At 37.3% G+C, this 27,656-nt stretch overlaps 3 protein-coding genes across 4 annotated transcripts in view; 2 read left to right on the top strand and 1 right to left on the bottom strand.

The window, feature by feature from the left end:
* The window catches only part of LOC129484541 (olfactory receptor 51H1-like), a 38,736-nt gene extending 21,833 nt beyond the window's left edge, over window positions 1-16,903 (top strand). The window contains exons 1-2 of one of the 2 annotated variants that reach the window (XM_055282719.2): window positions 13,975-14,100; window positions 15,288-16,903. In XM_055282719.2, coding sequence (XP_055138694.1) covers window positions 15,306-16,259 — 954 coding nt within the window. In that variant the 5' untranslated portion in view covers window positions 13,975-14,100; window positions 15,288-15,305 and the 3' untranslated portion in view covers window positions 16,260-16,903. Of the gene's footprint in view, window positions 1-13,974; window positions 14,101-15,287 lie in introns of those variants that run through there. The other variant, XM_063641788.1, reaches the window with a different exon arrangement.
* Window positions 16,904-20,653: 3,750 nt separating this feature from the next.
* OR51T1 (olfactory receptor family 51 subfamily T member 1) lies at window positions 20,654-21,637 on the top strand. Its single transcript, XM_055281329.1, has one exon. It carries the CDS (start codon window positions 20,654-20,656, stop codon window positions 21,635-21,637), a length of 984 nt encoding a protein of 327 aa, XP_055137304.1.
* Window positions 21,638-25,913: 4,276 nt separating this feature from the next.
* LOC129483913 (olfactory receptor 51A7-like) lies at window positions 25,914-26,860 on the bottom strand. The gene is given in 3 exon segments (XM_055281328.1): window positions 25,914-26,015; window positions 26,017-26,395; window positions 26,397-26,860. Coding segments are annotated over 3 exon segments (945 nt in total).
* Between the last annotated feature and the right edge of the window lie 796 nt (window positions 26,861-27,656).

The raw sequence follows: 27,656 nt of genomic DNA, 5'->3' as shown, positions 1-27,656 counted from the left end.
TATAGATACATATACACATAGACACAGTTTCCAAGTATATGCATATAGAAGTATATATGTATACAGAAGTTTATACATACAGATACATATACATGCAGATACATACAGTTTCCAAGTATATACATATATAATTCTATAAATAGAAGTATATATAATATATATTACATATATGTGTATATACAATAGGATAGGTACTCTATATACATACACATAAATATATTAGGTTGTGCAAAAGTAATTGCAGTTTTTGCCTTTTTTTAATCTAATATGTTCATATGTGTGTGTGTATATATGTGTGTATATATATATATACATGTATATATGTGTATATATATATGTATACATGTATATATATGTAGAGAGAGAGGGAATATATCCTGGATATCTGTTGTAAGGATAATCATAATGAATTACATATGCAAATGACACATTATTGGATGAAATTATTCAAATTAATATTTAATCTTCAGAAATTTCAACAATTTATAATTTTCCATAGTCTAATTTTAAGGTAGCTAGAAGAAAATAAAGGTTATTGGCTCATAAACAACCACACATAAGGTATAAGATAATACTTAGCCCAGTTCTTTCAGGCTCCCTAACCGATCTTTCTGTATCCATGAGTGCCACCTTCTAATACATTCTTCATTTGGCAGTTAGAATAGACTTTTTTAAAACAAATATAAATCTCATTTATTCACCTCAAGCAAAACTCCTTTAAGGGTTCCCAATGTACTTAGAAGAAAGCTCTAAATCCTTATCTTAGCCTTCAATGTAAAGCAAGATTCAACCCCTACCTACCTCTCTAGCACCAACTCACACCATTTACTCTCCCCTTCAGTCTCTTTAATTCAGCCAAATTTGCAGTCTTTAAGTTCCTGCGTCCCAGTGAGATACTTCCTGATATAGAATTTCTACGTGCATTCTTTCCAGGTCTTTATGTTTTTCTTCACCCCTCGTGAAGCTCTTATTTACCTAAGCAAAGCCTAGCTATCCTTCCCAATTATGCCGATTCCAAATATCCATAGTAGCTTAAGGTTTCCACATATGATGTTTTCACAGTTTTGGGCTCTTCTTTCTTATCAGTGAGTATAGTTAAACATTGTATACGTATTTGTTTAATGTCCATCTCTCCTACTAGAAGTTAAAACTTTCTGATGTAAAGGACTATTTTATGGTTCATCACCTCATTGAGCATATGCAAGGCATTTATTAATTGTTCCCTATTAGTGTAATGAAGACATAAAACAATGAGTGAGTGAATATGGATGATTGAATGTCAATCTTCTTTCAGAATAAGTCTTATAATCCCTCAAACTCTGTTCTGATCTTCTGCAGATGAATTAAAAATTTTCAACAAGGAGAAAAATTTATTTTTCTAAGAGGCCAGAGACAAAAACTTAAATTGGGAGTCTGTGAGAGGTCCTATGGTGTCTTTGTTCTCACCTAGGTACTTGTGAGAAAAGAGAAAAACATCTCAAGAGCTGGTCTGGGAGCTCTGAGGTTGGGGTGAGATCAGGCATGCAAGAACAAGTAGTTTCCCTACCTTTTCTGTCTCCTGTTTCTCTGCTATAGTATAAGGATTTTCTTTTGGAAAAACATGACTGCTAATAAGTTATTTTACAGATTTGAGTATCTTAGACACAGAAGAATTTTTGAAAGATAGTGTAGTCCACTCACACTTGTTGTGTTGTGACTTTCTAACAAAATTTGGGCCCCTCCCTCCCAGAAATCACAATGGTCAGATCTAAACAAAGCACTCTGTGATGCCTGCCTAACCTTCTGCCTGCACCCTGAGGAGGGGTTTTGTTTTCCTTTAAATGTCAAGCGAGAGCCTTCACTTGTTTGGGCCTGCTGTTCTGTATCCCCAGCAATTCTTGTGGCTTTCAGGTGGGAACGACCAGCTGGTTCATCCCTACTAGGGGTTTTTCTTGGGAACTACTTGAAAAATCTTTAACATTCCTTAAGTTCTGAGGACCTGCTAAAGCCCTGTTCTTCCATGCAAATAGTTGATTCTTGTTTACCCCTGCTGTTTTACTGTTTTTGACTCTGATTTTCATTACCTGAATCAGTGTTTTACTCTCATCTTCTTTTTAATTTTTCATTCTTATCTCCATTCTTCATCTTCCTTCTTTTAATCTTCTTTAATTCCAGACCTTTCCTTTCTCTATCTCCCAATGAAATTCTTATGCATTCTTCCATTCCATCTTTATTTTATGCCTAGCCTTGCACTACCTCCTCCCCATAGTATATGTCTTCTTCTTTTACTCCTAATAACAACACCTGCATTTTACTTTCTCTTTCCATCTTTGCTTTCTACCACCACATGACACTCTATATACTATTCTCATCTTTCCTTATCACATTCCTCTGTAGAATTTCGGTGAGGATTTAATAAAAATTGCCCTAAATAATCTTACACAGAGCTTGCTATATAGAGGACATGGAAAAAATCTTTTAAGATATTTATTACCTTTATCAGCCTGGTGCTATGGTTCAGAATTAATTTGGCTTCTTTCCTTTCCTGAGACTAGCATGTAGAGCCTTTATAAAGACTGCTCAAACCTCTAGTGTTGTCTGGCGTCATCAAGATTCCCCAAAGGTTTCACAACTCCTCTGAAAGAACTCCCATGAAGGGTGTTACATAGTGCCACTTGAGCTATCCCTTCCTAATTTCCCTTAGGCTTCTAAAAATTTCCTGTATCTGTCAGACTGTCCTCTATTCAACACTTATGCAAAATTTTTCTTCATTTTAATTTTATTTGCATAGTCTTAGGTGTGAACTCACATACATGCACACAAATGCATGTGTATGCACGCACAAACACACACTGATTTGAATCATGTTTAATCACTAAGTAAGATTTACAATTCCAGCCCAATTTCAGTTCAGGTCTTCTGACTCCAAAGCCAGTCTCAGTCTCAGTGATGACATAGTGTTGCAATTTGACATGAAACAGAGCTGGAGTCTACTGTTGTTTGGAATGGATACAATGATTGTCTGGACTCCACCCATCAGGAACATATAAAAAATGATCTTTGAATTTGCTGAACTTCTTTGTTTCTCTGAATTGTTATTCCAATACCTCATGTATAATTTCTTGCATTTGATTTAATGTATTTCTCTGTAAGGATGTTTTGTATTAATGAGGTAATTCTTAAAAATACAGGAACAGCTGGTTACTCGAGCCTGTGCCTTTGTGTGGTCAGGCCTTAAATTGTTCACAGACCCTTTCTATCATATCTTTATGCCCTTTTGATCTCATTTATTTTCCATCACAAGCATATTCACATAATCACAGCAGAAAACAAAAGTCAGATATAAACAATTCTTGTGGTGATGCTTTAGTTTAGGCATGATTGACATCATATGGCCAAAGGTTATTCATTTATTTTTAATTTCTAGACCCATTTCTTTCCCACTGTGTACTGCAACCTAAAAGAGACAATGTATGCTATAAACATTAAAAGCTAGGGCTTTATAATTTGTGTCAATATATTTTTAATAAGAAATTGTGAATATTTCTGTCTGAAATACTGTTGGGGACAGAACTAAAAACACACAAAATGCTTGATGCAACCCCCCTGAATGTTAAACTGGTGGCTTGAATTCCCCTGAAGATATCAGGCCTTGACTCCTCCATGTCTACAGACACTGATAACACCGCTAGAATCAACTTCAGAAAGACTCCTATATTATTCTAGTAATTTCCTATTATCGGGAGCTTAATCTATCAAGGGTCTTCCTGTCCATATCTAAAATGGTTAAATATGGTAAAAAGAATAGAATTTGTGAGTCTTATATACCTTGTTTTAATTCACAGTTTTAACTTTTTCAGCTTTTTGGACTTAGGGAAAGTTATTTAACCACTCATTCATTCAGCATTCCTTGTTAGCTATTATTAAATGAGTTCTACTGGTGAAGTCCAGCTATTCCCCCTCCTTCCCATCAGCATTTATACAATCAAATAGGCCTAGTGGAAGTCATATAACCATTCTGACTATTCTCATTTTAATTTTCTTTATTAATAAAATTATAAATTAATTGCCAAAGGCCTCACATATTCTTTAATTGCTTCCAGATTATCACACTTAATTTTTTCCTCTGCTTGATTATTTCTACTAGCATCAGAGATATGGTTTTCTTTTACATTAGGAAAAAAGGTGTACTGCCAGTTTTTGTCTAATTTCTTTGCTTAAATTTAATGCAAAAGGAAGAGAAATTTCCTCTGAAGTAGAATCAATGAATCCTCTTTGCTCAAAAAGAGGGAAGATATGAACCAAAAAAACTATTTAAAAAATTAACACTGTGAAAACTAAAGCAGGCAACATGTTGAGAAACATTCATTCTTGAAAACCTTTACAACTTTAGGCAAAAATACCACTCTCCCACCATTGCCAAATTATTCTTCTTCCTCCTCCTCCTCTTCCTCCTTCTTCTTTTTCTTCTTCTTCGCAGAGAAGTAGCAGGAGTAGGAGTAGTAGCTGTAGTACCAGTAGTTTTATCAGGCTGGGATTTGTTGACAAACCAGCAGTTGTGCTGCCAGACAGTGCAGACTCAACTTCAGGTGGAAAGAAAAAAGCAAAGCTTGGTCAACTAAGACTGGAAAACTCAGTAGGAAATAAAGAAGCGCCATCCACAGTTTAGTAGCCTGAGTTTGCAAGCAGGAGTCATCAGGACATTTTACAGGGAGAACCTAGAAATTATTGTTATGGAAGGGTTCTCCATACATCTATGGCTTTATGAGAAATTATTGAAACATGTGAGAGAAACTCAAGAGAGCTTTCTGGCATGAGAAAGCAAAGAGAGACTTGATAACTGGTTGAATATTAAATGTATGCTACACACACCACTCAAATCAATCAGTGAAAATGTTTCTGACTCAAGCTATTAATAACAGAAATAACAGCTATTTCTGCCTCAATATTGGCATACCACCAAGATGTGTATACTCATGGGTGATTCCTAGCAAGCCAGGCTAAAAAAGTGGAATACAAATAAAATGATCTGAAAGTAATCAGTGGTTACACTTAGTGTAAGAATGTGAAATATAAGTGACCTGAAATGATCAGTGGCAACACTTAGTGCAAGAGATTTATTTTGAGAATATAAATTTCAGTTTAAATTCATACAAGTTACTAAAAATAAAAGAAAATTAAAAAACACAACAAATCTCTTAAAAGCAATTAAGAATCTAAGGTTTCTATTATATCCATGATACCTGGTTTATAACAAAAACCTATGAGACTTTTAAGGAAACAAGAAAACATAAGCAAATGAGAAAACATTTCATGCTCATGGATAGGAAGAATCAATATCATGAAAATGGTCATACTGCCCAAAGCAATGTATAGATTCAATGCCATTCTTATTAAACTACTATTGGCATTCTTCACAGAATTATAAAAACTATTTTAAAATTCATATGGAACCAAAAAAGAGCCTGAATAGCCAAGGCAATCCTAAGCAAAAAGAGCAAAATTGGAGGCATTATGCCACCTGACTTCAAACTATATTACAAGGCTACAGTAACCAAAACAGCATGGTACAGGTACAAGAACAGACATATAGACCAATAGGAAAGAACAGAAAACCCAGAAAGAAGATACATACCTACAACCATCTGATCTTTGACAAACCTGACAAAAATAAGCAATGGGGAAATGATTCCCTATTTAATAAATGGTGCTGGGGGAACTGGCAGGCCATAGGCAGAAAACTGAAACTGGACCCCTTCCTTACACCATACACAAAAATCAACTCAAGATGGACTAAAGACTTAAATGTAAAGCCCCAAATTTAAAAATACCAGAAGAAAACCTAGGCAATACCATTCAGGACATAGGCACGAGGAATGATTTCATGACAAAGATGACAAAAACAATTGCAACAAAACCAAAAGTTGACCAATGGGAAATAATTAAACTAAAGAGCTTCTTCACAGCAAAAGAAACTATCAACAGAGAAAATAGACAACATACAGAAAAGGAGAAAACTTTTACAATCTATCCATCTGACAAATGTCTAATATCCAGTATCTAGAAGGAACTTAAACAAATTTACAAGAAAAAAACAACCCCATTAAAAAGTGGGCAAAAGACATGAACAGACATGTCTCAAAAGAAGATGTACATGTGACCAACAAATATATGACAAAAAGCTCAACATCACTGATCATTAGGGAACTACAAAACCACAATGAGATGCTGTCCTTTTTTTTTTTAATGGAGTCTCGCTCTGCTGCCCAGGCTGGAGTGCAGTGATGCAATCTGGGCTCACTGCAACCTCTGCCTCTGGGGTTCAAGCAATTCTCGTTCCTCAGCCTCCTGAGTAGTTGGGATTACAGGCATGCACCGTCACGCCTGGCTAATTTTTGTATTTTTAGTAGAGATCGTGTTTCACCATGTTGGCCAAGCTGGTCTCGAACTCCTGACCTCATGATCTGCCCACCTTGACCTCCCAAAGTGCTGGGATTACAGGTGTGAGCCACCATGTGCGGCTGAGATGCTGTCTTACACTAGTCAGAATGGCTATTACTAAAAAGTCAAAAAACAACAGATGCTGGCGAGGTTGTGAAGAAAAAGGAACACTTTTACACTCTTGGTAGGAGTATAAATTAGTTCAACCATTGTGGAAGAAGTTATAGCATTTCCTCAAAGACCTAGAGGCAGAAATACCATTTGACTGAGAAATCCCATTACTGGGTATATACCTAAAAGAATAAAAATTGTTCTATTGTAAAGGCACATGCATGTGTGTGTTAATTGCAGCACTAGTCACAATAGCAAAGACATGAAGTCAACCTAAATACCTATTACTGATAGACTGGATAAAGAAAATGTGATATAGATATACCATGTAATACTATGGAGCCATAAAAAGGAGCCATAAAAAGGATGGAGCTGGAGGACATTATCCTCAGCAAACTATCCCAGAAACAGAAAAAAAAAATTCCACTTGTTCTTACCTATAAGTGGGAGCTGAATGATGAGAACACATGGACACATGGGGGAACAACACACACTCAGGTGTGCTGGAGGGTATTCAGTTAGGAAAAGTGGAAGTCAAATTGTCCCTGTTTGCAGATGACATGATTGTATATCTAGAAAACCTCATTGTCTCAGCTCAAAATCTCCTTAAGCTGATAAGCAACTCTAGCAAAGTCTCAGGATACAAAATCAATGTGCAAAAATCACAAGCATTCCTATACACCAATAACAGACAAACAGAGAGCCAAATCATGAGTGAACTCCCATTCACAATTGCTTCAAAGAGAATAAAATACCTAGGAATCCAACTTACAAGTGATGTGAAAGACCTCTTCAAGAGAACTACAAACCACTGCTCAATGAAATAAAAGAGGATACAAACAAATGGAAGAACATTCCATGCTCATGGATGGGAAGAATCAATATCATGAAAATGGCCATATTGCCCAAGGTAATTTATAGATTCAATGGCATCCCCATCAAGCTACCAATGACTTTCTTCACAGAATTGGAAAAAACTACTTTCAAGTTCATATGGAACCAAAAAAGAGCCCACATTGCCAAGATAATCCTAAGCCAAAAGAACAAAGCTGGAGGCATCACGCTACCTGACTTCAAACTATACTACAAGGCTACAGTAACCAAAAGAGCATGGTGCTGGTACCAAAACAGAGATCTAGACCAATGGAACAGAACAGAGCCCTCAGAAATAATACCACACATCTACAACCATCTGATCTTTGACAAACCTGACAAAAACAAGAAATGGGAAAAGGATTCCTTATTTAATAAATGGTGCTGGGAAAACTGGCTAGCCATATGTAGAAAGCTGAAACTGGGTCCCCTCCTTACACCTTATACAAAAATTAATTCAAGATGGATTAAAGACTTAAATGTTAGACCTAAAACCATAAAAATCCTAGAAGAAAACCTGGGCAATACCATTCAGGATATAGGCATGGGCAAGGACTTCATGTCTAAAACACCAAAAGCAATGGCAACAAAAGCCAAAATTGACAAATGGGACCTAATTAAATGAAAGAGCTTCTGCACAGCAAAAGAAACTACCATCAGAGTGAACAGGCAACCTACAGAATGGGAGAAAATTTTTACAATCTACCCATCTGACAAAGGGCTAATATCCAGAATCTACAAAGAACTTAAACAAATTTACAGGAAAAAATCAAACAACCCCATCAAAAAGTGGGAAAAAGATATGAACAGACACTTCTCAAAAGAAGACGTTTATGCAGCCAACAGACACATGGAAAAATGCTCATCATCACTGGCCATCAGAGAAATGCAAATCAAAACCACAGTGAGATGCCATCTCACACCAGTTAGAATGGCCATCATTAAAAAGTCAGGAAACAACAGGCGCTGGAGAGGATGTGGAGAAACAGGAACACTTTTACACTGTTGGTGGGACGTAAACTAGTTCAACCACTGTGGAAGACAGTGTGGCGATTCCTCAGGGATCTAGAACTAGAAATACCATTTGACCCAGCCATCCTATTACTGGGTATATACCCAAGGGATTATAAATCATGCTGCTATAAAGACACATGCACACGTATGTTTATTGCGGCACTATTCACAATAGCAAAGACTTGGAACCAACCCAAATGTCCAACAATGATAGACTAGATTAAGAAAATGTGGCACATATACACCATGGAATACTATGCAGCCATAAAAAACGATGAGTTCATGTCCTTTGTAGGGACATGGATGAAGCTGGAAACCATCATTGTGAGCAAACTATCACAAGGACAGAAAACCAAACACCGCATGTTCTCACTCATAGGTGGGAACTGAACAATGAGAACACTTGGACACAGGTTGGGGAACATCACACATCGGGGCCTGTTGTGGGGTGGGGGGATGGGGGAGGGACAGCATTAGGAGATATACCTAATGTAAATGACGAGTCAATGGGTGCAGCACACCAACATGGCACATGGATACATATGTAACAAACCTGCTCGTTGTGCACTTGTACCCTGGAACTTAAAGTATGATAATAAAAAAAAATAAAGAACACTGAAAATGATAGATATTGAGTAATAGAAAAGACTGCTTATGTAAATAATGTATTATCTTTAAAATAGGTTTTTAAAATAAGTTGTTTAAATAAATAATGACAATTATATGGTCTATATCATGTGGATAGAATATGTATTAAAATAATTTCATAAAAGATAAAAGAAAATGGGGCTACAGTGTGGAAAAGTTGAAATATTTTACTGTGATTAAGACAATATTAATGTGAAGTAGAGAGTGATAAGGTGAAGATGGATTTTATAATTCTTAGAATAATTACTAAGAAAAATAACTGAAAATATAGCTAATAATGTGTTAATAGAAAAATCAAAATGGCACACTGAATCACTGAATAGTACCATGGTGATGGATTAGATATGAAGAATAGAGGGAGAAAAGACCTGAATTTTAGTTTGGGTAACTGGGTGAATTGTGGTGTGGTTAGTGATTTACTGAAATTAACCTTAAGCAGATGAAAAGAAAACGTTTTATTTTTGTTTTCATTATACTGTATTTGCCATGTTAAATTTCAGTTTCCTATTTGTATTACAGTGGAGTTATCAAGTAGGAAGCTGATCTGGAGATCCAGGCAGTATTGTAGCCTGAAGATATACACTTGTAGTTAATCAGTATGTAGATGATATTTAAAGCAGTGGTATTCGATGATATGGGTAAGTGAGAGAGTGGAGTTAAAGTAGAGGAAAAAAGATCAAATAAAAGATACACTGACATTTAGTGCTCTAAGAAGAAGACATATAATCAAAGAATAATAAAGAGTATAAATTAAAGTAGGAGGAAACATCAAGCAAACATGATTTCAGAGAAACCAACAAAGGAAAATAATTCAACATTGCAGCAATATTCTGAATCCTGAAGAACAAACAGGAGAGTAAGACGACAAATTTTTGCTAAGTTTAGCAATAAGCAGATTATTGGTGACATCTGCACATACTGTTTCAGTGGTGTGAAAAAGAACATTCACTGAAGTGAATTGAGGAGAGAATGGGAAGTATCGACAGGGATTGTAGAAAAAAAAAGAGAATGGGACAATAACACAACGGCGTGTGAAACAAGGGTAAATTTTTCTTTCAGCTTTTTCTTTTTAGACAGAGAATTATTAAAATTAAGCACTAGGGTTTAATTGTATTTCAATATAGTTAGTGATGCACATTCATATAGGACTGAGAATAATTCTGCATTTGGATGGGTTGCTACCACAGATCTATATTAGGCAAAACCAGGCCCTCTGGGAATAAGTCAAAGTAGCATGCTCAGAAGCCTGGGTCTGCGTAGCCTTTGGTCCTTGGGGCATCTCCAGGAAGTCACATGCTCATGTCTCCATAGAATCACTCCAGGGGAAATTCTGGGCAAGGGTGCTGTTGGTTTTAAATCTCCGTGCTGCTGTGGTTGACGCATCAGAAAAGACTCTTGTCTCCTAGACCATGCTTTGGGTGAGTTGGGGAAAAATCTGAGGCCTGAGAAATGCTTTCTTTGAGGATCTTGTCACAGAACGGCAGAGACTGCAGTATGGACAGTTCATAGAAAAATGTAAAGGTCAGCAATGAGTGGTAGAGGTGAAGGAGATTACGTGTTGAGCCCAGTTCACTCTTTTATCTGCGATTTGAATTTAATGGCAGAAATTGCCCTGTGACTAAATGTTGATCTTCTCCTTTAGAACCAAACAGAACTTCAAAGCACAATGATCAGAGAATCTATATTTAAGCTTTAGTTTTGGGATCTGGTACAAGTTAATCAACTTCTCTGACCCTTGTTTTTCTAGTGCATGCAATAGCAGTAATAATAGTGCTTTTCCACTAAGGTTTTTGTATCTTTAAATGGGATAGGACATGTAAATGGCTAAGAACAGAGCCTGGAACATGAACAAGCACTCAATAAATATTAGATTGTTTATTATTAAAGGACTAAAATATTTTTAAAATGTCTGCCCATTATTCCTTTTATTGTCTATCTAGGATAACACGAAAGGATATTGCTTGTGGTTTTTACATTGCTTGTGTTTTTTAAATACTAATAAAGAGGCTAGAATGATCACAATGCTCAGCAAGCATTACTTTCATTTCCTTCTCCTTTTCATTAAAATAGAACTAACACTTCTAACTGTAGATGTGGGAATTAAGGGGCGAGGGGAGTATGTGATTCTACCAAAAACTAGTCAGTAAAACAAGAACCATATAGATCATTGTCCCCCTCTCCCACTCACCCCTGAGCCCCTTCTTCTGAGTCCCAGCTCAAGGTCACTAGCAGATAGTTTCTTATCCTGGTGAGACTAGTCTATGGGTCCCACAAGAAGCAAGTCCAAAGGGCCAGCTTTTACTCAGCAGCTCAGATTCTTTAAGAGTATAGTATGCTCATGCCTGTTCCTCAGAGAGCAGCCTTTCCATCTTCCTGCCTGGGTGGAAGAGTATGGAAGTGAAGTTCAGTACTACATAGAGGGGAAGGACTCTCAATGCCCACTCCTTCTCCACCTTGACCCCTGCATATACTTCTGAAGCTACAGAAGCTCCTGTACTATTGCTGTGAGGAAAGTTTAGGCTCAACTCTCACCATGGTCTACCACTATTATTTAGAGAGACAGAATTAAGCTAGCCAGTTGATGAGACAAGCTGGACATATGGACCCACCTGTAAAGCATGCCTTCATTCAACCCCAGCTATACGGTACACTCATGTGTCTCATCTTGCTTTCCATGTGGTCTTTGCTAAAGGGTCTTGGAAGGAAAAATAAAAATGCTTCTTTTTGTCCTCTGATTACTCATGACACACCTGGCACTTAGAAACTCAACAAATTTGAAGTCATTAATCAAAAAATTAATTAAACATGATCAACTTTTCCTTGGTTCATGAGATCTTAAGGAATCAGGGGCCTTGTTTACTATCCTTGTCCCAAATTCTGGAAGGTCTGTGCTGGTCTCTTGGATTAAGGTGCTTAGATTGCCAGTGTAGTGTTTTCTTTTGAGGCTGCTCATCCCTCATAATCAATTTTCTTATTCTTTACTTTTGCTTACTGATTTTTACTACATGTGAATTCTACTAGCATATCGTCTTTTCATCTTTGGTTTATCTGAGACTTGCTTTCACTAAATCCTTTACAGTGAGCATTAATGATAAAATGCAAAGTCATTGAGACAGATCCACCGAATCCACTGTCTTGAACCCTGCTACAGCCACTGCCTGCAAGCCATTGGTATTAAATGTTGGAATAAACTGCCTGAGGGATAGAAAGATTTAGGTAATACAGAATTTGATCAAAATATATAAATAGTATATACAAAAATAGGTGCATAACTTTAGAATTACATAAATAGATTTCATGACAAATCTTTTGAGAGATAATTTTTATAGTCAAGCAAACATTACCGAGTTTTTAGATAATACATGGGCATTTATTATATCTGAATTTTATTGAGTCTTTATTATTTGCCTGGTGCTTATCTAAGTGCTCTATCGATATTCCAAATGCATACTCTTAACAACCCTATGGTAAGTACTATTATTTTTGTTTTTACTTTAAAAAAGTGAGGAATTAAGCACAGTGATTATTAAGTAACTTGTTCAAGGTCATAGAGCTAAGATTCAAACCCCAGAGCCTTTATTTTTAAAGCGATTTTTCTTTTCAAATTTCTTAAACAGAGTCAAAGACAGAGAGATATAGGTAAAGAGAAACAGAGATATAGGTAAAGAGAGACACTTATTATGTAAGTGAAAGACCCTCAATCCAATCAGACCCATTATTTTTCAAGAGTCAATGAGGATGTTGGTATCCTTTAAGTCTGCAGTCTGCAGCTCCAATTGTTGAAGTTTCAAATAAAATTTTCTGCAGTGATGAAACTATTCTACAACAATTTTATCCAGTTCAGTAGCACTAGTCACGTGTGGCTATTGACCATTTAAAATATGACTAGTACAAGTAAGGTGAAATTGTAATTTAATTTAATAAATTTAAATTTAAATAAATGCATATGTCTGGGGGCTACCATATTGGACAGTACTGCACTAAACTACTGACTGAGAAATTTGGAGTGACTTTTTTTCTGTCTTGTTCATTCCCAAGTATCCAGAGCTCTCTGTCTTTTGTGTGTAGCTCTAGATTTTGTCTAGTGTCTTTGCTCCTTTCTATGACCAAGGCTCCTATTTCATTTATTTAAAAGAATTTCTTAAAGAAAGAGTTCTTAACCTGGGTCCATAGATGGTTTTCAAAAATATCTGTATTCACTTAATTTTTATGGAGAACTTCGCTTGTATATGTGTGTGTGGTGTGTTGGGGTGTGTGTGTGTGTGTGTGTGTGTGTGTGTGTGTGTGCATTCTTAACTGGGAGACCCTTTCTGAGATTCTCAGAAGGGTTATGATAAATACAAAGTTCAGAGCCACTATAGCACTACTTTCTTTTAGTCCTGAACCTTCTGTCAGCTGTGGCTAGACTGGCCTGAAAAGGTGATTAGCTCAGCTGCACATTTGGATATATGTTCTTAAGATGACACCAAAAAATTGAAATGGAAGAGAACTGATTGTGTGGCACCAAGATTTTAATCTTGATCTTTTTCACTGCAAGTAGTAGACATTAATGTCTGTGATTCCCCATAGATTTAACTAGGCCTTACTTGGAGTTACAGTGAGAAATGTAGTTGCTGCTAACTCAAGATGACATTTATTAGAACAGCCACATAGGAGCGTGGAAGGAAAAGAATGGGTCTTCTCTATGGAGAAACAGGAAAAAAAGTCAAGATAAGTTTTAACACCCAGGGCACTGACTTCAGTAACCTGAACAATGATTGAACCTGTCTTTTGGGAGATTCTCCATGGATGGATTTAATCTGGCTGAGCCATATATTAGTTGTAAAACTCTTTGGAAGTACTGGAGATCATTCTGCTCCCTAATGAAGAGAAAAGTAAATCTCAAAATTCCTTTCTAGATGCACCTTAGGACAGAGAAATCTAATTGCATGGAAGAACACACTGAAGAAAAAGGCCTGAAAAAATGAGAATGACAATGGGAAGACACTGGATATTTCTGGAAAGGGACTAAAGCAACTCTTCTGTGGCTCCTGGGTATCTGTTTTCTATTGCTGCCATAAGAAGTTAGTGGCTTAAAACATATTTATTTTAATAGTTCTTTAGATCAGAAGTCCAAAATGGGTCTCACTGGGCTAAAACCAAGATTTAAGGCATTCTTTTCTGCAATATTTTCTGGAGACTTAGGGGAAAATTCTGTTCACTTACCTTTTCCATCTTCTAAAGGCCACTAATATTCCTTGTCTCCTGGTTCCCTTCCTTCATCTTGAATGTCAATAATTCATGTCCAGTCCTGCTCATGCTGCCATCTTTCTGGTTCTCTGCAGTTGACAAATGTTATTCATTTCTAAGTACTCCTGTGATTTGATCTGGCCTACCTGGACAATGCAGGATAAACTCTACATCTCAAGGTTCTTAATTTTAACTACATATGAAAATTCCCTTTTGACATGCAAAGTAGCATGTTGATAGTTTTCAAAGATTCAGATGAGGACATCTTTAAGGGTATTATTCTTCCTACCACAGTAGGTCTTTTTAAAATTCCTTGGGAGCCAAGGTGACTTCTTCCTCCCTCACTTGCTGGAAGCTCAGATCCCTTTAGTACTCACAGACTCTTAGGAATACAGAAGGTCAGAACTTTAAATTACTTAAAGTGTGTCTTTCCTCCTCCATCCTACATCACACGAGTGCCAAAGAGGGAAGTGATTGATAAATTGAATACCAAAGAGGGAAATGATCATATGAAAATCAAAACAATTTAAGATCACAACCAAGATGCACACACATACATCTGCACGTTTATATCTGCACATCTGTGTTTATGAACAGCCCTTATATTAGGACTGTGGTTATATTCTTCATGGTTATTGGTGTTAGTGTTTATTATACATGCAAATACACAATGCCAAATTCTTCCCTAGTATTGCAGTCTGCAAGACAGGTAACTTCTTGATATTTCTGAATTGCGTATGTCCCTACTAGGTGCAGATGTTAACTGGAGGTTTTTTGTTTCTCTTTCTCCTAGATATTTTAAAATTTTATGGTTAGTAGCAGCATTCTTGCTTCATGAAGCAGGGGCTATTGGTTTCTGTATCAAATGGAACATGGATGTGCAAGAATAATACTTAACTTACTTCCTCTTACAGCTACCATCTCAATACTTATTGTTACTGATTCCAGTTGAAGTCTGTTTGACTTAATGAGCTCTTCTCTTTTTTTCCTAGTCAAACCTCTATTCCACTATGTCACCACTCAACCAAACTACTGAGAACCACCAGAGCTTCTTCACCCTGACTGGGATTCCAGGAATGCCAGAGAAAGACTTATGGATGGCCTTGCCCCTCTGTCTTCTTTACAGCACCACGATCTTGGGAAATGTCACCATCCTTGTTGTCATCAAAGTTGAGCAAAGTCTCCATGAGCCCATGTATTATTTTCTAGCCATGTTAGCTGCCACTGACCTCAGCCTTTCACTGTCTTCCATGCCTACAATTGTCAGTGTTCACTGGTTCAACTGGCGTTCAATAACTTTTAATGGCTGCCTTATCCAGATGTTCTTCATCCACACATTTGGAGGAGTGGAATCAGGTGTTCTGGTGGCCATGGCCTTTGATCGCTTTGTGGCCATCCGCTTTCCTTTGCACTATGCTACAATTCTCACTCACAGTGTCATCAGCAAGACTGCAGCAGCCATCCTGCTACGGAGTGTGGGGGCTGTGCTTCCTGTGCCTTTTCTCATCAAAAGGTTACCTTTCTGTCACTCCAATGTCCTCTCCCATGCGTACTGCCTCCATCAGGATGCCATGAGGCTTGCCTGTGCTGACACCAGTGTCAATAGCATCTATGGCCTGCTGGCTGTGATCTTCATCATTGTACTAGATGCCTTGATACTTTTGGCCTCTTACATTCTAATCCTCCAGGCAGTATTGAGCATTGCTTCCCAGGAAGAGAGGCTCAAGGCTCTCAACACCTGTCTCTCTCATATCTGTGCAGTGCTGCTTTTCTATGTGCCTCTCATTGGTATGACCCTAATTCATCGCTATGGAAAGCATTTGTCACCACTAATACACACGTTCATGGCCAATATCTACCTGCTTCTCCCTCCTGTGCTCAATCCCATTGTGTACAGTGTTAGGACCAAGCAGATCCGATGGCGGATTATCCAGGCCTTTTGTGGGGCTAGGGTTAGTGCTTAATGGCATCTACTATTTCCATGTAAATGCAATCAAGTTAGAGAAGAGTATCAAATACAGCACTATCCAATAGAAATCCCCACAGAAGTGGATATTTTCTATTTCTCTGCTGTTTAGTAACTAGTAGCCGTACATGGTTATTAATTGCTTGAAATTTTGCTAGTGCAAGCTGAGGAACTGAATTTTAAATGTACTTAATTTTAATTGATTTAAATGTAAATTTAAGTAGTCATATGTAACTAGTAGCTGCTGTATCGAACAGTACAAATACAATGGGTTGTGAAATGAAACTGCATAATGGTTTCGATGAGAGCAATAATTTATTTTAGCTTGATAAAACATAAAATTTTATACTTTAAAATTGTATATAATAAATTTTCAAACATTTATGTATAATAAAATTTACTCACTTTGGTATATCGTTTTACAAGTTTTGACAAATGCATTGTGTTACCACCACTGAAACAAAGATACAGAACAATTTTATCACTTCCCCAAATTTCTTTATGCTGCCCATTTGTGGTCAACCACTCTATTATCACCCAACAGAGGGCAAGCATTGACTGGCAAGCATTGATTGGCTCTCCTTCCCTATAATGATTATTTTTCCAGAGTGGCATGCAAATGAAACCTTGCATTATGCAGTCTTTTGTGTCTAGCTTCTTAATAAAATGCTTTTGAGATTCACCCATGTTATTGCATGTATTGGTAGTTTATTCCTTTTTATTGCTGAGTAGTTTTCTGTTGTATGTCATTTTTTAATACCTTTTTTGAGAAATCTGTCCGGACTGCTCTTACTCCATTAGTGTCACTCTGGTGTTCAGTGATGAACACAGAACATTTATTTTCTTTTGTCTTTATTTGTGTATTTATTTATATATTTTATAACATAAGGTATACATATTTAAGGGGTTGGAATCAGAAAAAAATATTAAAAATAAATAGCATGTGCAGAGTTTGAGAAAATGGTGCATTCAGTGAGTTAGAAAAATAAGAAATTTCATATAAGCTTTAGATCTCAACCTCAGCCTCGCTTCTGTTCAGAGGGCTTTTCTGACTTGTGCTTAATATATACTCCATATGAACAGGAACCCTTTTATCCCACTTCATCGTAACCCAAGTGTGTAATGTAGTTTAGACCATATGGTGACACTTAATATATATTTTGAATTAATGAAAACTATACGTTATTAAGATTGATTTAATACTTCCTATTCTTTCTGTTCTTATTTAATATTCATAAATCTTATCTGAAATTTTCAGTCACTCATCTTCACTGATAGGAACCAGGGAAAGGGGGTGGTGTTTACTTATGCATCTGAGCATTACCTGATGCGTAACTTTATAAAGTTACTTGATCTTCCTTGATACTCACTGGGATAAGCACCTTTGCTCAGTGTGACTCATATGTATATAGTGACAATATGTTTGGAAAATGTTTCAAGAAACAAAAAGGGCTGGGCGCAGTGGCTCACGCCTGTAATCCCAGCACTTTGGGAAGCCGAGGTGGGCGGATCACGTGGTTAGGAGTTTGAGACCAGCCTGGCCAACATGGTGAAACCCCATTTTACTAAAAATACAAAAATTAGCCAGGCATGGTGGCAGGCACCTGTAATCCCAGCTACTGGGGAGGCTGAGGCAGGAGAATTGCTTGAACCCAGGAGGTGGAAGTTGCAGTGAGCCGAGATCGTGCCACTGCACTCCAGCCTCGGTGACACAGCGAGACTCTGTCTCAAGACGGGGGAAAGTACAAAAAAACAGGGTAGATTAGATATAATTAGGATTATTAATTGACTGTCTACTGTGAATAGTTGGATTCTAGTCTAAGCGAAGCTTAAACCATATGTGGACACACAGTTGGGAATCAATCTATGAAATCGACAGATTAAGGACAATGAATTTAAACCATGGTTCCTGAAGGCATGAATGGAAACAGTTGACATTAGAAGGTAGTATAGCATGATGGTTAAGACGAAAAGCTTTGAAATAAGACTTATTTCAAAATTTTGAGGACCATTTCTAAAATAGGCTTGAGTACCATTTCTGCAAGTTGCTAACTTTTAGACAGTGAAGTTATTAAAAAATCTCTCTAAACTTCAATTTCCTCAGCTGTGAAATAATAGGTAATAATACTTAACTCATAAAGTTGATTAAGACAATGCATTTGAAAGATATAGTTTCTGGAACATATATGTGTTCATCAAGTGTTAGGTTACTTATGCATAGAAGGTAGATGGCTCCAGATATGACTTGAATAGGAAGGGTTCTTAGGAGGAGTTCCTGTGTAAGAGGAGGGATGTAGGAATGGCCAGGAGAGTAATGAGACCTCTTAGGAAGAGGATATATTGAAAACAGAGAACAATGGGATGACTCTTTCTGCTCTCCTAATCCAGCTCTGACATTCAGGGAGCCTTCCTAGCTGAGAGTCCTTAGCCTAAGGCTGGGTAAAGAGGAATGGTTATAGTTATTTGACCCAGGCAGGCAGTCTTAGCAGATATCCATTACTGTCAGCCTCCAGGGCTAGGGCTCTTCTCCCAGCCCTTGATGGATGGGATTTGCTTGGGCCTGGGAGCAGGGTTTGGGGGTAAGTCTCGGAGATGTGTCTTAGTTGCGGATGGGTTCCATCACTCACTCCAACCAGAATGCTTACTAATCAAGAATGCTCCCTGTTGCCTGGGGACTCTACTAGGCTGCCTATAAAGCCCTCGCTTTTGGAAGCTGGTTTAGCCCCTACTCTGTTATGGGACTGAAGAGAAGTTGGTGGTGTTTCCTGCTGATGTGACCAGGTAAGGCGGGAGCGCAAATGTGGAGAAAAAAACTGAAGGTGGGGGGGGAGTTTTTTAAAATGAGGGATGGTAAGATAAGGAGAGGAAGAAGATAGAGCAATAAATTGATGTGAACTACAAGTAAGATAGGATAAAGGGAGGGGTGTAACAGATACTGGAAGAAACTGAGATGGGAGAGAGAAGACAGGAGGAGAAAGAAGAGAAAAAGGCAAAAGACGATAGGACTCAGAACTCCCTTTCTGTGGCCATAATTGTTCGGTAATCAATCAATGTTGCAAAATGAAGATTTCTGTTTTTCCTGATCCTGCTTTAGTAACTAGCATTGAGAGATTAAAAACATGCATTCCCAAACTTTCAAGAATCTCAAACTTCTGGCAGAAGAAGAACATAGTACTTGCATATATAAATTACCAATAATATCAGTTGTGCCTCATTATTAAGCACCAAGTGAAAGGTCCAAGCAAAATGTGGGGCAAAGATTGAAGCAGAGGGTAGTTTTAGCTTAATATATCATGGAACTTTCAGGGTATATTCTGAATTGTAGAGGAAATATAATTCAGTGTTAACAAATTAACAGAAGGTAGGGGTTGGTAAATGAAGAGGATGGGTCTGTAACATTACTGATGCGAGAAAATACGGATGTTGACCTTTGGGTCACTCTGTTATTGAGTTGAGTGAGTGCTATTCAAATAATTTCACCTGGTCTTCTGTATATGAATGGGCAGTTGCTACCTTCTTCCTGGCCAGTCAGATGGAGACTTGTGCCTGAAGAGAGAAAGCACTAACACATTGCTCTGGTTAGCCGGCAATGTTGAGAAAAACTTGATAAATTTAGGCACTGAACTTTGACCTACCACTGGCTCCAGAGTGTATGATCTCACAGAGAGAAAGCCCTCTGCTTCTTCTTCTGTCTCCATTCCACAGGAAAAATTTCCCCAGCAGCAAACGGAGCCACTGTCTCCTCTCCTCTTACCCCCCTTGCATTATCCAGCGTCATTTCTTTGCCTTTATGAGATATCATTCAAAGAACAGAGGATAACTGATATCTGCTTTATAAGCATCTCATCTCTCAGTGACTTTCACACTCCCAAATTCCCCCTGCATTCATCTGCACATGAAGACAAAAACAATACAAACATATGTAGACTTTTACACATAATTTTAAAAACACTTGGACTCCACAAACATTCTTCTTTAGATGAGTCATGAGAACATAGTTCTCTATTTTGCTTATTTCTCATCTCTACCCCTCCTGTACATCATATACAAGTATAAAAGGATATTAAAAATTGTATTTTAAAAGAAGGAAATTACAACATTCAGCTATCCAAATTGTCTCATTAGCCTGGCCTCTCTGATCATCTGAAGTTTAGTAAAAAAAATAGACTTTGGAGTTAGTAAATTTGGTTTTGAATTTGAATCTGTATTGAACTATTTTAGCCTAGATATACTATTTAACCTTCCTGGGTCCATTTCCTTTCTTTAAAACAGAAGAAAAATAACTACCTTAAATTTAAAATTTTATATGAAATGACTAATAAAATGTATGATATATATATAAATAATCTTAATTGTTTTTCTTTCCTCATAGTTCAGTGTCTTCAACCAACCATGGCAATATTCAATAACACCACTTCGTCTTCCTCAAACTTCCTCCTCACTGCATTCCCTGGGCTGGAATGCGCTCATGTCTGGATCTCCATTCCAGTCTGCTGTCTCTACACCATTGCCCTCTTGGGAAACAGTATGATCTTTCTTGTCATCATTACTAAGCGGAGACTCCACAAGCCCATGTATTATTTCCTCTCCATGCTGGCAGCTGTTGATCTATGTCTGACCATTACGACCCTTCCCACTGTGCTTGGTGTTCTCTGGTTTCATGCCCGGGAGATCAGCTTTAAAGCTTGCTTCATTCAGATGTTCTTTGTGCATGCCTTCTCCTTGCTGGAGTCCTCGGTGCTGGTAGCCATGGCCTTTGATCGCTTCATGGCCATCTGTAACCCACTGAACTATGCTACTATCCTCACAGACAGGATGATCCTGGTGATAGGGCTGGTCATCTGCATTAGACCAGTAGTTTTCTTACTTCCCGTTGTTGTAGCCATAAACACTGTGTCTTTTCATGGGGGTCACGAGCTTTCCCATCCATTTTGCTACCACCCAGAAGTGATCAAATACGCATATTCCAAACCTTGGATCAGCAGTTTTTGGGGATTGTTTCTTCAGCTCTACCTGAATGGCACTGATGTATTGTTTATTCTTTTCTCCTATGTCCTGATCCTCCGTACTGTTCTGAGCATTGTGGCCCGAAAGAAGCAACAAAAAGCTTTCAGCACTTGTGTCTGTCACATCTGTGCAGTCACTGTTTTCTATGTGCCAATGATCAGCCTCTCTTTGGCACACCGCCTCTTCCACTCCACCCCAAGGGTGCTCTGTAGCACTTTGGCCAATATTTATCTGCTCTTACCACCTGTGCTGAACCCTATCATTTACAGCTTGAAGACCAAGACAATCCGCCAGGCTATGTTCCAGCTGCTCCAATCCAAGGGTTCATGGGGTCCTAATGTGAGGGGTCTTAGAGGAAGACGGGATTGAAGGTAGGAAATTATCAGGACATGAATTATACTTAGGAAAGAAAGGGATTTGGGGCTGTCTAATCCACAGGCATTTTGGTTGCTGAGTCAGTTCCAATTGAATTTTAGGAGTGGGAAGAAGAGAGTAATTTTCCCCTGAGCTTATCAAAGAGTTTTATTTTTTAATACCATAATTTAAAACCACATTAATTGAGTATATGTCCCTGAACCATTTTAAACAATGACATGACTCCTGTGCATGTAAAAGCAGAATAAAGTCACTTTAATATAGTGGAACAATCTGTCTCCTTTAAGACAGTAATTTTTAGACCAGAAATAAATTACAATTTTATTTTCACATCCAGCTGAACAATTGTTTTTTCCCCTGAGGTGACATTTCCAGTGAGGCAATGAAGGTTGTTACTTGAGCTGATAAAAGGAAAAGTTACATATGTGCACAAAGGCACACACTTAGAAAGTTATAATTAAAAACTTTAGGAAAATCTTGCACATTGGTTTCAGTTCCTGGTGTCACTTCTAGAGAGCGCTGTATCCTTGCGAATATACTCCCTATATCTTTATCTTTCTTTAATCTCTTTTCTTCTTAGTAGAAGTGATACTTTTTCAATTTTAGTCAGCACTTTGTATACCTCCAATCCATCCAATATATAAAATTACACATTAGCTTTCATTATATTCTCATTGCCTATATATTCTAATATAGTTCTAATCCTGATTCCATAGCTACTCCACTGCTAGCTCTCAGAACTGCAGCTTTTTTCTATTTGCTCTTGTTTCTTGGGTTGTTAATTTTCTACCTAGCTATTAACTGCTTCTACCCTCTGGTATACTCATCACTGTAGAATTGCACAGTAGCTTTGATGTTTAATAGGAAATCTCTAGATTACCTTTATGAACAATATTTGTTTTGTGAAGAAGTAGACACAGGCGCAGGGTTCTTAGGGTGCTGGAGATAATTCTTCAAATTGTTTTTCCACAGTTTTGACAATTTCATCCTACCTAGGATAACTCATGTCTGAGCATTGTGGACCAAGCAGATACTCTGATTTGAGCCACCTGTCTCCTCCCCTTTTCTCAACTTTCTATTCCTTGGCAGATAGGGAACACCAGTCCCAATCTGGTTTCTTGACCTCATTTTCCTTTCAAGCCACGTTGTTCAGCTCAAGCACCGACAACTTTGTGATTTTGCTTCGCTTGGGCTCCAATCCCCTTTACCAACAATAATCACATATCATTTATAATTAAAATTATTTGCATGAGTTTCCTTTCATGCATTATATTCAGGTAATTGAGATTACATAAGAGTGTGTGGCAGGACTCACACACTTTTTAGGTGAGGAAAAACAAGTGAATGACCATCCTATAAAGTAATGCAATTATAAGTAAAATTCAGTTTAACAAACTCCAAGTCCCTCATTGTAGCTAAAATGTTTCTTGGCCTTGTGCACCCAGTGGGAAGTCTTTGTATTCTATTATACCACAATTCAGTATTTTACCTTTCAAGTTTTTGTTCTCATATTGCTGCCAAATAAATGTCTCTTTGGTTCTGTCCTCATCAAAAGGAAAAAAAAATACAACTATTATTCACAAGTGCAAGAACCCAAAGATATATCTAGTTGCTAGACATCCAACTCCATACAATTTCCCTTAGAGAGTATCATACTATGGCAGAGTCTCTGACCCTGAAATTAACTTGTGGCAGAGCAGACATCCCAGAACACACACTAATCTAACCATCCAAACCTATCTGTGTCAGTTATTTCAGATGTCTCTGGCTTTACAATTGCTTCTTTTGAAGACTTTTCTAAAAGTTTACCTTGGTAGATCTGCAAATTTCTATTCGCAATGGAGAAGTTTCCAAATATCTGGAAAATCAATATATTTTTACTTTCTTAAGTTTGGTGTCAAAATTTATTGGTTAAAAAACCTAACAGGAACATATGTGAACATATTTTTGGATCATAATTTATTTATTTCACACATTTCACTTCAGAAATATTGCTACGTTTGAATGCAGGGTAATACCTCAAGAGATATATGGCTCTTTTAAAAGTATAAAATATAATTGAATTCCAGAGGTTTTAGAAGAACCATTGTGAAAATGTGTGATATTTCTTCCAGTTTTATGACAGTCATAAAGCAGTCTGCTATATGTGTGTTAATCTTCTACTACTCAAAAATGTAGTTTTTATACCTGATTAAAAATGCAACCTTTTCACTCAACACCAAAAAAAATTTCATCAATGTACTTCATCCCTATGGTAATTGTCAATAGGCTATGAATTTGTGTTTTGTTATTTTAAGCACTGTATTCTATATATTTGGAGTTTTTCTGATTATGAGTGTCATATATATAATTAAAATGTGTGAATGTGTTGAGAAATAGAAAAAAATGTTTACTATCTAATAACAATTATTTGCAATCCTACGGAGAGATTATATAATATAGTCATGTACCCCATAATGACCTTTCAGTCAACAATGGGCCTCATATGCCACAGTAGTCCCATAAGACTATAATACCAGTATTTTTGCTGTACCTTGTCTATGTTTAAACAAACACAAATACTTACCATTGTGTTACAATTATCTCAGTATTTAGTACAGTAAAATGCTGCATAGTTTTGTAGTCTAGGAGCAATAGGCTATATCACAGGTATGTAGTAGCCTATACCCTCTAGGTTTGTGTAAATACAATATATGATAGTCACACAATGATGCATTTCTCAGAAAAAGTCCCCCTTATTAAGCAACTCACGACTGCATATAACCTAATCTTTTTTTAATAAACAAACACATATGTATAAATTTATAAATTAAGATAGTAGTTTACATGCAAATGTATGTCTTAAATATTTACTTGCTATTATTCATTATTCTCTATTAAATTATATTTTGTATTAGATTTTACTTCTAGGAAGTTTTGCTTTCATTATCCATCAAAATAGGCCTGTTGCCATTCCTTTACATATGCTTTCTTAGTGTATGATTAAAATTACCATACTTTGCTAATTTAATTACTTATTTACTTGTTTTCTTCACCACCTGAACTCCATGATAGTAGGCCTATGTCTTATGTTTAACTTAATCCTTAACAACCAATTCAGGCTTTAGCAAACACCACTTAGTTGTTGATGGTGTGTTGCATTGGTGAATAACATGTCATCATCTTTGTATGTCATGGTTTTTGCTACTATTTCTTATTACTTAACACTTCAGTAACCCCTGATATATTTTCTCATAAATATACATTTGATTCTATCTCTGATTATCTTTATAGATTTCCAGAAATATAAATTATTAAATTTAGAAGGAGGCTTATGGAACCTTGCCGTAATATAGAAAAAAATTTGGTTTTTATTAAGGAATGTTATGAGATAGTTTATTGCCATAATACAAGGCTGTGAAAATGATAAGGTAAAAGAATTACTGGTTCTACTTATTTCATTGTTAACGAAGGTGCAAAGGGAGAGGATTGCTAACCAACTTATACCTGACAATAGACTTCTTTCACTTAAATGGGAAATCAACTATTCACACAAAGTTTGACTGAATGCTCCTCAACAAGTACCATGTGTCTGAAAGTCACCTGAAAGAAACCAGCAACTGGATTGGGGTGATATCCTTTAATCTTCAGCTCCTTGGTATTCCTTGTCTGCAAGGGAGTACAATCCCTGCTTTCACATATACTTATCCTTGTCATATAAACTGTGTAACTAAAATCCTGTATCAGTGTGTTGGGTCATGATTTCAATAACATTCTAAAACTGTCACATACACACTTATCAACATACATGTCAGTTCTACACTCACAGGAGTAGGACATTCACTACACTTAAACAGCTTATATGCTGGACTGACTATAGTCATCCCTTGCTATCCATAGGAAATTGGTTCCAGGACCCCAAGGATGCCAAAATCTGAGGACGTTCAGTCTCATATAAAACGGCATAGTATATGCATCCTACCTACACACATCCTCCCGTATACCTTAAAGTATCTCTAGAATATTTATAATACCAAATACAACAAAAATACTACGTAAATAGTTGTTATACTGTATTGTTCAGAGAATAATAACAAAAAAATCTACATGTTCTGCACGGATGCAATCAATCACACTTTTTTTCTGAATATTTTTTATCTGCAGATGTGAAACTATGGGTAAGAAAAGCCAACCGTATATTAATAATTAAGAAAAATAATGGTAAATCATTGATAATACTTTGCTTAGAAAGATATTTTCTCTCCTGATCTTGGCTGATCTTGTACCATGTTTACTGACACCGTTGTTGTAGACCCAGTTTTCCTAAAACTTTTTCACGAATTTGCCGTGTCTTCACACAATGTACAATGGGATTCATAAGAGGTGGCACTAGCCAAGAAAACATTGGCAATGAGGATCATGGCCATTGGGGACTTGTGCTTGCCAAAGCGGTGCATGGATGCCAAAGCAATAATGGGCGCATAGAAGACAAGCACAGCACAGATATGGGAGACACAGGTGTTGAGAGCCTTGAGCTGCTCCCTGTGGGATCCAGTTCCCATGACCGTCTTCAGGATGAACACATAAGACACAGCAATGAACACACTTTCTGACATCATACAAAGGGCAAGAAAGAAACCATAGCAGAAGTTGACAGTGTTGTCAGAGCAGGCCAGCTTCCTGACATCCTGATGGAGACAATAGGAATGAGAGAGTAGGCTTTTCCTACAATATGTCAACCTTTTAAGAGTGAAAGGAAATGGGAGTACTAAGCATGCTTTTAATGAGAAACAACAGCCCCATTTTGGCAACTCTGGCACTGGTGAGGATAGAGCTGTACCTCAGAGGGTGGCATATGACCAAAAAGTGGTCAAAAGACATGACGAGAAGCACTGAGGACTCCATATCTGTGAATCCATGAATAAAGAATTCTTGAGCAAAGCAAGCATTTGGGGAGATTCCTGTGGCACTGAATACAAAGATCCTCAGCCTAGTAGGTAGGGAGGAGAGGGACAGGCCCAGGTCAGAGACAGTCAACATGGAAAGGAAATAGTACACGGGTGCATGGAGTGAGGGCTCAGTCCTGATAACAAAGAGGATTGTGCAATTGCCTAGGATGGCTACCAAGTACATGAGGCAGATGGGGACAGAGATCCATACATGAGCATGCTCCAGCCCTGGTATTCCAATCAGAAAGAAGGTGGTAATCTCAATTTCAGAATAATTGGGAAGGTGCATGATGAGTCCATTGAAAAGTATTCTCAGGTCTGAAATGACACTCAATATGGATCTCCTGTCTTCATTTCCCTCCTTTCAGCACTTTTGTCTATGAAATAAAGAAAATGGAATTGTGAAAGACTTCTTATTTCAAGAAATAAAAGAGAGATATTACTTCTAAACGGACTATAATAAAGACAGATCTTGACTGACAAGGGGAACCAGGAATATGGGTAGTTGCATACATCCCTGTCAAACCCTCAGAAAGCATACCCACATAAAGAGCAGTAACTTTTAAACAAATTCCTCTTGTGTTATTAGGCTTTGCCTTACCCCCATTTCAATGACAAATTGTATAGAGTCAGAATGGACTATAGGACCTCCTTCCCTGATCTGGAATGAACCTAGCATAATAATAATAATAATAATAATAATAAAAGTAAAAGGACTGGGAAATCCCAGGAAGTAGATACTAGTTTTGAAGAATGAAGAAAATTAGTGGTTTCTCCAATTTCTAGTCATTTGCTGCAAACATTTGTTCAGGCAAAGTGTGACAGGCTGTTCTCCCATTGATATAAGAAATTCCTGAAGCTGGGTAATTTACAAAGAAAAGAGGTTTAATTGGATCGTGGTTCTGCAGGCTCTTCTAGCACAGCACTGGCATCTGGTTGGGCTCTGGGAAGGCCTCAGGGAGCTTTTAGTCATGACAGAAGGTGAAGTAGGAATAGACATGTCACATGGCAAAAACAAAAGCGAGAGAAGGAAGGGAGGTACCACATACTTTTAAACCATCAGATTTTGTGAGATCCCACTCACT

Source organism: Symphalangus syndactylus, chromosome 6, assembly GCF_028878055.3.
Source record: "Symphalangus syndactylus isolate Jambi chromosome 6, NHGRI_mSymSyn1-v2.1_pri, whole genome shotgun sequence".
NCBI lineage: Eukaryota > Metazoa > Chordata > Mammalia > Primates > Hylobatidae > Symphalangus > Symphalangus syndactylus.
The sequence above is the reverse complement of the archived record's forward strand: the minus strand, read 5'-3'. Positions and strand labels throughout refer to the sequence as shown.